Genomic DNA, 9,616 nt, shown 5'->3' with positions numbered 1-9,616 from the left:
CCTCTCTGTGATAGAAGCACTGATGAGGATCAATAAAAAGTCCATTATTTCAGATCACACGTTACAATTCTCTACACTGTCGGTCCGGTTGCGTTCAACTCATTCATGCAGGTAAATAGTAATACAAAAAATAAAGTAAAAAAAAAAAAAAGTGATTTCACCATCCAGTCACGCCACAAGCGGGTAAATTACGTGCCAAATTTTCCTTTTCCATAGCACTCTATTACCAAATGGAAACCAGATGCTAATAGAACAGATTGAAAACAGTAATTCAACGCCTTTCCTGCGAAGAAATATGAAACAGATTTTTTTTTTTATATATATATATATTGCAGGACATGAAATAATAGTAAAGACTAAAAAAAAAAACAAATCATAAAAAAAAATAATAATGCAGGTGCAAAGGGCAAGGAAAAAAAGTCTTTGTAGATAAAAATAGAACGGCCCCTTTAAGATCTCCCAGCCCATTTTACTCTATGTTTACATAACAGTATGGACGCGTCCATTTTCCGCTCAGCCAGAGGGGGAGTTTGGGATTTAGGATGTATCAGTTTTAAGGTTTTAAGTCAACCGCGCTTTTAAGATTAAGTAGAGTTGTTAATGATGAAGGGAAGAAGCGGCAGAACGGAGGGGAAAAGGATAAGGGCGGAGGGAGGAACGAGATTGGAGTAGGCCACGCCCCTCGCACCCCCCGGGGGTAATCCGATGTCCTGTTGCCACGGCACTTGGAGAGCAGTGGGGTTCCATTTGTTGTCTGGAGGGGGAGGAGGAAGGAGGTCGGTCTGGCGAGTCATTCGCAGCCTCGGAGCAGGAGGGCGGAGAGGAGCGGAGGAGGGGGCCGGCAGCAGCTTGTATCCGAGGAGAGCAGCACCGAGCGCTGGGCGGTTGCGTCCGCGCTCCCCCCCGTGACCTGAACAGTGGAGTGTCCCGTTACCGGGAAGGGAGCGGAGAGCGGGCTCGGCCGGAGCCGGGGACCAGTATCTGCGCCACTGAGGACGGACCGACGCTGTCTCTATGAAGTCGGCCGAGCGGCTCCCCGGGGGGTTGCGTTAGCGATTGTGGAGGGGATTGTGGCAGCGCACGGGGGATCCTCCATGTTTTCCCCCAACCAGGAGGAGCACTGCGCCCCCAACAAGGAGCCCATCAAGTACGGGGAGCTGGTGGTGCTGGGGTGAGTCCTGTGTGTGTATGCGGGGGCTCCCGGGGGGCACTGTCCTACTGACCCACTTCTCTGCCCACCCAGGTGGTGCTGGTCTGCAGGGGGCTGACACTGACACCAGGGCGGCGACACTGACACCAGGGCGTCTCCATCCTCCGCACACAACTTCCACATACTGGCTACTGGATTGTGTGCGCCAAAGTCGTGCCCTGGGCGAGGGTCCCACCGTCTACCGCAGAGGTGGGACTGGTAGTCGCGCCCCCGCTTATCGCAGCGACATGCGGAACCTGTCCACTAGCAGACCGGGGAAAAGTTCCCTAAAAGTCGCAGATAACTTTGACATTTTTTGGGAACACTCACTACGATGCGTTCTCACGTGTGTATTGTGTACATCTAAATACTGTGCAATATATACACACGTGTGTGTGTATATATGTGTGTGTAATATATATATATACTTTCATACCTGTGTACACGTATATACAGTATGTATGCATGTGTATAATATATACTTTATAATATACATAAAGATACAAATATATTGACATGCACACATGTATGTATACATACTTAATGTATATCTAGGTATGTATAAGTGTGTACGTCAATATGTGTATGTACATTATAAAGTATATACATGCATGTACCTATAAGTATATTATACTATTTACATGAGTGTATATATATTACACACATGCATATATAAATACACACTTATACCTAGTGTGTGTGTGTGTGTGTGTGTGTGTGTGTGTGTATAATATATCACACACACACACACACACACACACACACACACACACACACACACACACACACACACACACACACACACACACACACACACACACACTTTCTCCTCTTGTTGTTTAGTCTTCACTTCCCTGTTGCCATCTGTTTGGTAATGTGCTACTTTTTGTGTAGAAGTTGCATCAGGCCTCACTCTGTACCCTGGGCCCAGCGTTCATCTCGGGGCCGCCGTCCCTTTCCCCTCGGTGCGCTGTCGCCCGCCGTTCATCTCGGGGCCGCCGTCTCTTACCCCTCGGTGCGCTGTCGCCCGCCGTTCATCTCGGGGCCGCCGTCTCTTACCCCTCGGTGCGCTGTCGCCCGCCGTTCATCTCGGGGCCGCCGTCTCTTACCCCTCGGTGCGCTGTCGCCCGCCGTTCATCTCAGGGCTGTCGTCCGCCGTTCATCTCGGGGCCGCCGTCTCTTACCCCTCGGTGCGCTGTCGCCCGCCGTTCATCTCGGGGCCGCCGTCTCTTACCCCTCGGTGCGCTGTCGCCCGCCGTTCATCTCGGGGCCGCCGTCTCTTACCCCTCGGTGCGCTGTCGCCCGCCGTTCATCTCGGGGCCGCCGTCTCTTACCCCTCGGTGCGCTGTCGCCCGCCGTTCATCTCGGGGCCGCCGTCTCTTACCCCTCGGTGCGCTGTCGCCCGCCGTTCATCTCGGGGCCGCCGTCTCTTACCCCTCGGTGCGCTGTCGCCCGGCAGAAGTTTTTCTAACTCTTATCCGGAATACAAAATAAAAATACAAATTTCCTCTTTATTTATTACATGCAGATTGAGGTTCTGCAGCAGCTGCCCAGTGCTTTTCCTGCTGATATGCTCTGCCAGTCTCTGACCTCCCCCATTATAGTTCAGCAGGGGCAGTGCAGCTATTATTATAGCCCAGGGCTGGGTTTATTTCTGACAGCACATTGTCGCAGAGCTGGCAGCCACAGCACGTTCTGCTGGTTGTGTCATTAACTCTTTCCGAGGCGGCGTTCCCAGCTGATGTGCCATCCGGCAGCGTGGTAGGAGCAGCGGCTGTGTCCTGCAGGCACACTGTCGTCTACGGCCCTCTTCTCCTGCGGGCCTTGTGCATCCTACAGAGAGTCCCAGTCTTCTCCACTGTCACTGGTGGTAAAGATGGGACGCTGCGTCCTCCGCTCAGGACGACATCCGGATTATATCATTACAGTGCACCGTGGGGCGGCATTGTTTCTGTAATCAGACTTATGTAGCAGAGCTGAACGGGTGAAGCATCACCATGTGTTAGGCCAGAGGTCTGTGCCGCCTGTGGTTGGTCTACCTCCATGAAGAAGAATGTAGGGGTTTTGTATTATTTATGGTCAGACAGGACTTGTCTTTAATGTAGCAGTGGTCACGGCTTTATTTTATCTACTTGTTTATATAGCGCCATTAATTCCACAGCGCTTTACAGACATTATGGGCACTGTTCCCATTGGGGCTCACAATCTACATTCCCTATCAGTATGTCTTTGGAGTGTGGAAGGAAACTGGAGAACCCAGAGGAAACCCCCACAAACATGGGGAGAACATACAAACTCCTTGCAGATGTTGTCCTTGGTGGGATTTGTATCCAGGACCTCAGCACCGCAAAGCAATAGTGCTAACTCTCAGCCGTCTATATGGGCATGTCCATATAAACTGCTTAGGAGGGTCAATCCTACTGACAGATTCCCTTTAGTGTATTAGGAGGACCCCCTTAATGTGGTTTGTCAGGATTTTCCTTATCTGCAGCAAACGAAAATAAAATAAAGCAATTTTACCTTTCAACCTCCTGCTGTCTGATGGTCTCCACCAGTCTGTGTTTACTCGTCCATGCTGCAGCCAGTCACTGACCTCAGCGATCTCGTGCTACGTGCAGACGTCACCACTGAGGCCAGTGATGGGTCACCGGCCCGGGTGATAGACGTCAGCATTGAGCTCTGGTGCTGCAGCATCACTTTAAATTATAGAAGCACTCCGAACAAAACGGAGATTGTAGTTTAAAGGCATTTTTTTCTTTATTTAAATGTATACAATTTGGGCTAAAAATCATTTTTGCATTTGGGTTTCATTAAAAATTTAGCACAATTTGCCTCCTATAGCCACTGTATTACACGGTCTATTGCTGGCTGCAGAATGAGATAAGCAGGTCGGCCACATTATCTTTATTTTTACAGATGTCTAAGTGGCATGATTTTGAGTAGATTACGATTTATATGGGTGTGACAGGTTCTCCTCCTATTAGTGCCGCCTTCCTCGCAGACTGCGCAGCTTTCCAGTCCATACAATGGCCGTCGGTGGAGGAACATGTGACCAGACCTGTTCATCAGCCTTGTCCAATTGAAAACCTCACATGAGAAAACTGCTTTTCTATTGGAGGACATTGATGGACAGGTCTGGTCACATGCTCCTCCACAAGCAGCCATTCTGCAGCCAGCAATAGACCATGTAATACAGCGGCTATAGGAGGCAAATTGTGCAAAGTTTTTAATGTAACCCAATTGCAAAAAATGATTTTTTTAGCACTAATTGCATGAAATTTAAGTGAATAAAAAAATTGTTCCTAAAGTTTACTGGAGGAAAACCAAGCAAACTCCTTGCAGGTGTCGGCCTTACTGGGATTTGACCTCTGCACAGTAACGGTCTTAACCACTGAGCCATGATGCTGCCTAATTCACACTTGCTAAATTTGATGCCGGTTTTGATTTGGCAGCAGATGACTCCCTGCGATATACAGGATGGATTTCTTCCCCCATGTCCTCCAGCGCCGCTCCTTCCTGCATTGTGAAGTGGGCTGCCCTGCTGACGTGGCGTCCCATTCTCATGAATGTCTGACCCCCGTGCATGCAGCGCTGCAGAAGTGAGCAGTGCCAGACACGCCTTTTAAGCGCCCCCTTAATTGTAGTGATCAGTGGGGGTCTCTGGTCTCGAGATTGTTCTTAAACTTGAAAATCCACATTCTGCGCCATTCCAGTCCAGCAAACATTCCCGTTGTGCTACTGCAATGACCAAATATAGAGCTGCCCGCCTGTGCGAGCATAGTCAAGTGGTTGGCACCCGCTCGCTTACGCTAAATCGAGCCTAGTTTATAACTGTATGTGTAAAAATAGCGTGCAGCAAGGCTCGTCATAAATAACGCTGCAGATGGCTGCGTTGTTCACATCCTCGTGCGCAGAAATGCGTGTGGCACACTCCGAGCTTGCCCCGCAGGCTGGTAGACCTGTCGACACTTTCATACAGACTGATGTGTGCTGTTTTAGCTCTCTGGTTCCCTTTATGAATTATGGCTGAAGTAGATGAAGACTTTCGAGTTATTTTTGCTCCTTGGAGAAATTTTGCTGAGTCTCAGGAAGTGTGAGCCATAGATGTGGAAATACCGAGTTCCTGCCGATAGAAGTGACAGATTTCCCCTTTGCCCCATCCCTATGCAGAGCAGTATGGACATGTTGGCATACAGGGTAGTGGTCGACTATAGATCTGATGATTTAAGGTGAAGAACATGGGTGCCAATGCAAAATCTTCAGGGCCCCCAACGAGTCTTTATCAGCATTGATCTTTTCATATGGGCCATCATAAAATAAAAACACTATGCTTTCTTTGGTCCTTTTCGCAGGCACACAGAAGTTTTCATTTTCACCCATTTACTTTCACATGCTTATTACTTTCTTTGGATCAGGATGAATGACTGCCATATTGAGGCCATCTATTAACGCTGTCGCACAAGTAATATATGGTTCGACCTTACCTGGAGCCACATAAAAATATTAATTGTCTGTGGTTGTTGGTCTTCTCTCGGATGGGGTAGAAAAAAAAAAACTGGTGACATTCCCTTTAAGGTGCACATACACCACCTATAACTTTATCTCCCGCTCATCACAAGGGAGAAATCTGAGTGGGCTGCTGCCGGACATCCCTTGTGCCGGCAAACTAGAGACCCACATAGATGTTAAAGGGTCAGCCAGGCCCGTCTTCAGCTGACTTTAATGCTGATAGGGACTTTTAGGGTGCATTTACCTTCTCCGATTTTTGTAATCTGGTGTCCTTAGTAATTATAACAAGCAAAACATTCGTTCATTGGTTGAAATTATTTTTAGGTTTGCTCAAAAATTATCGTTCTCAGTAGCACAGCATCCTGTGTAAACAGGACCTGCGCTGCCGAGAACAATGGCAATGTTTTATTACTGTTCAGTGCACAACTGAAGTGCGGTCAGCCTTTGTAACTAGGTTATTTATCCACAGCTGATAGGCACATATGTTGCCGGTCAGCGGTCGTTAATCTTGGATTAACGTCGGCTGAACCACTGATTTCTACAGGTTTGTTTGACAGTCTAATGTGTATGGGGGGCCCTCTGACTCTCCTCTGACAAATGATATTGGGGGGATCAGGCATGTCTGATTTTGGATTCCGATCCTTTCATTCTTGGCGAGGTAAGAGCCAGAGATGTCTGACAGTGGCTCTCTCATAGAGCACATGGGAGAGATCGGCAGAGAGAGCCCTCTTGGGTATGGGAAGGGAGGGCTGTGCGCAGTGATGTAAAGTGTGGGGGGGATTAAGGCTGGCCATACGATGGTTCAACCAACTGCCCCAAACACAGGAGCGCTCGTTCAGCCAACTACTCCTGTGTTCTTAATGAGAAAGCTGCCGAATGACACATCAGACAGCGGCTTATCTCGGGGAGAAAAGTGCAGTCAGCAGTCCGAAAATCAAACCTGCCCGATCAACGTCTCTCCCGACAATCGGACGACCAGTGCCACCATACTCATGAATCTGTTGGCCAAATGCATTGATATGGGCGAGTTCTGCAGAGATTAGTCTGTGTACAGGGGCCTTAAAGGGGTTTTCCCACGGATTAAAATTTATTTTAATAAATAGATCTTGGAATGCTAATAAGTTCCACAATTGGATGTGTTTAAATAAAATGTTCCTGTGCTGAGATAATCTTATAAATGTGCCCCTGCTGTGTACTGTGTAATGGCTGTGTCTGACCGTGCAGGAACATGGTCTGATCATACCACAGCTCCTGGGCAGGGGAGGAAGCAAAAGAGTATACAGACATTACAACACGGGATCACAGCTGATTATTTTTGTGAGGTAAAACATTTCCCTGCCTTTTTTTAAAACCATGTTTTACGTCAAAGAAAGAATCAGCTGTGATCCCCTAATATCTGTATACTTGTTTTTGCCTCCCCAGCCCAGCAGATGTGGTATGATCAGACCATGTTCCTGTACGGTCAGACACAGCCATTACACAGTACACAGCAGGGGCACATTTATAAGATTATCTCAGCACAGGAACATTTTATTTAAACACATCCAATTGTGGAACTTATTAATATTCAAAGATCTATTGATTAAAAGGAACTTTTGTTCATGGGAAACCCCCTTTAAGTCTAGTGTTTGCTGCACGTTTTTATTTTAGCTGTAAGTACTATAATCTCTTTACTTTATCAATCAGTTTGTTCTTGATGCGTCTGTCCATGTAGTGACGGATAAGATCAGAGCGGTCACTTGACCCCTTACACAGCAGATCTGTTGTATCTCAAAGAAACAGGTTTACTTGTCTTTGAATTTGTCTGTGGAGTTTCCCTTCTAAACTACTGGTATTTCCACTTTTCTTTATTTTACCTATTTGAAATCATTCTGCAGAATTTTTTTTCTGTCTTGTATAAGTAGACATGTGACTAGTGTTATTACACAGGCCATCGCATGACTCTAAAGGCCTCAGAACATACATGTGAAGACCTGTGACATCCCACTATATAGGCATACCCCATCGCCCATGGGGTCCCATGATTAAAAAATGTATACTATGCAGTATAATGGCCACTCTTCGGCCATCCGGTTTAATGGTACCTTACGGCCACGTGTAGCACATCACCATACACTTTTCTTTGCGTGGAGACCATTAATGTAATGTGAACCCCTTAGATGTCCACCCACCAAATTACGGCAGGACTTGATATATGTGTATGGGGCTCTCCTGACTCCCAATGGCATACCCCTATGGCATATTTGGATGGAGCGAAGGATGAGGCTGTTAGATTTCACCATGCTCAGTCCTTCTGGTGGTATCCATCCTCATCCACCCTTCATTTATCTCCAATCAAGACTTGGCTTCAGCTAGTTATGGATGTCGATCTTGGCATCATCCACTGACGGCCTGATGTTTTTGTGTGGCTGCCAGACAGTACCGAAATTTCACGAAAGGAATAATGGGGACAGGATTGGTTATTTTTTACGCGGCACAAGGATCGGCTCCTCTCTGCTTTCGACTTTCTTATGTATGTGACAAGATTAAAGTACTTATGAAGTGTCAAAGTCAATCTATGGATACTTGGATAATGGCATCTCCATCAACCTGACGTGTCTCAGTAGAGGGCCGTCATGCTGGAAGTTGTAGTTTTTGCAGGAGTTGGAGATAGTTGCCCCATGTGGGACTGGATTTTCCCGTCAGAAGCAATCAGCATCTCCCCTTAATTGTTCAACACTTAATATTGTAAAGCGAGAGCTCAACAAATCAAAATCTTCGAAAACCTTCAAGACATTTTGGTTTCCAACAGGATAATCATATTCTCTGCGGATTAAGGTAATTGACTTTGTTTTATGGCCCAGAAGTATCGTCGTAATTGAGCGCGGTGTTGGGCCAATTTTATAATTATCAGTGTAAATAATACAGTTGGGAGCTAATAAGACTCCAAATTGTTCCTCCGAGAGACTTGTTAACAGCTTCATTGCTAAGGAGACTGGTCTGGGGAAGCTAATGCGTTTCATGACACTGGTTTTACTCTGTGAATGGGTTTTACTGGCTGCATCCTGGGAAAGCTGATGCCGCTGCCTGTGTTTTGTGAATTAACCTCCATGAGTTGTAGCCAGCACCCTAGTGGACACCTTTCTGCAGATGGTAGACCACTCCGAAACCCAATTTCATATTTATTTAGTAGTCAGAACTAGTAGAAGAAATACAGGGCTTGTACCCGGGTCTACCGGGTGTCGATGAGCCGTTGTGCCCGGATAAACAATGAAGTGATCGAGGCGCTTGGTGGAGTTGTGTGGACTCTTTATTCTTCTGATCAGTGAGGCGTTGTAATTGGCGTGTGTCCACATCCTAAGTTGATGGCCGGTCCTAAGGAAAACGCCTTTAAAAAACATGAAAAAAATGTTAATGGCCAGAAGCAAATTTGTAGGTGCGTTCCCTGCTTGACTTCGGGGGAGCTTGTTGAACCTTAAGATGACCATACACATGAGAACTTTGGCTGATGATGACCTCTCAATATATGTAAGCGCTCGGCTTGGTGTTTTCAACGGGTATACAGGAGGAGGATGACTGTCGACCTCTTCGTCAGTGGTTTATCTCACTAGAAATCTTTAAGGATCAGGCGTTGAATTTCCTACTGCGCGATTCTTCTCTCCGATGTCTGTTGGGAGAGAGTCGGGACTCTCAGATGGTTAGAGGAAATTGAATGAGTCATCAAGTGCATATGGTGCTGTTAGGCCAGACAAATAACTTGCCATCCATGTGTGTGGTAGATCCCATAGACATGACCCCACAGAATCTCAGGACCTTCTGATTAAACATGGCCAAATATCTATGTCTGTTTTGAAACCTTCGTAGATATTTATCTGCGGATCCTGAAGTTCTTAATGTGAAGGGGTTATTCCCATCTCTCTGAAACTTGTCATATCCACA

At 46.8% G+C, this 9,616-nt stretch overlaps 1 protein-coding gene across 2 annotated transcripts in view; it reads left to right on the top strand.

Moving 5' to 3' along the window:
- Positions 1-721: 721 nt before the first annotated feature.
- PELI2 (pellino E3 ubiquitin protein ligase family member 2) overlaps positions 722-9,616 on the top strand; it is a 47,842-nt gene continuing 38,947 nt past the window's right edge. The window contains exon 1 of one of the 2 annotated variants that reach the window (XM_073638790.1): positions 722-1,171. In XM_073638790.1, coding sequence (XP_073494891.1) covers positions 1,095-1,171 — 77 coding nt within the window. In that variant the 5' untranslated portion in view covers positions 722-1,094. The remainder of the gene's footprint in view (positions 1,172-9,616) is intronic. The other variant, XM_073638791.1, reaches the window with a different exon arrangement.

The sequence above is a fragment of the Phyllobates terribilis genome, unplaced genomic scaffold (genome assembly GCF_046119375.1).
Source record: "Phyllobates terribilis strain yellow unplaced genomic scaffold, ASM4611937v1 Scaffold_7__3_contigs__length_470593459, whole genome shotgun sequence".
NCBI classification, from domain to species: domain Eukaryota; kingdom Metazoa; phylum Chordata; class Amphibia; order Anura; family Dendrobatidae; genus Phyllobates; species Phyllobates terribilis.
This window is presented reverse-complemented; position numbering and strand designations above follow the sequence as displayed.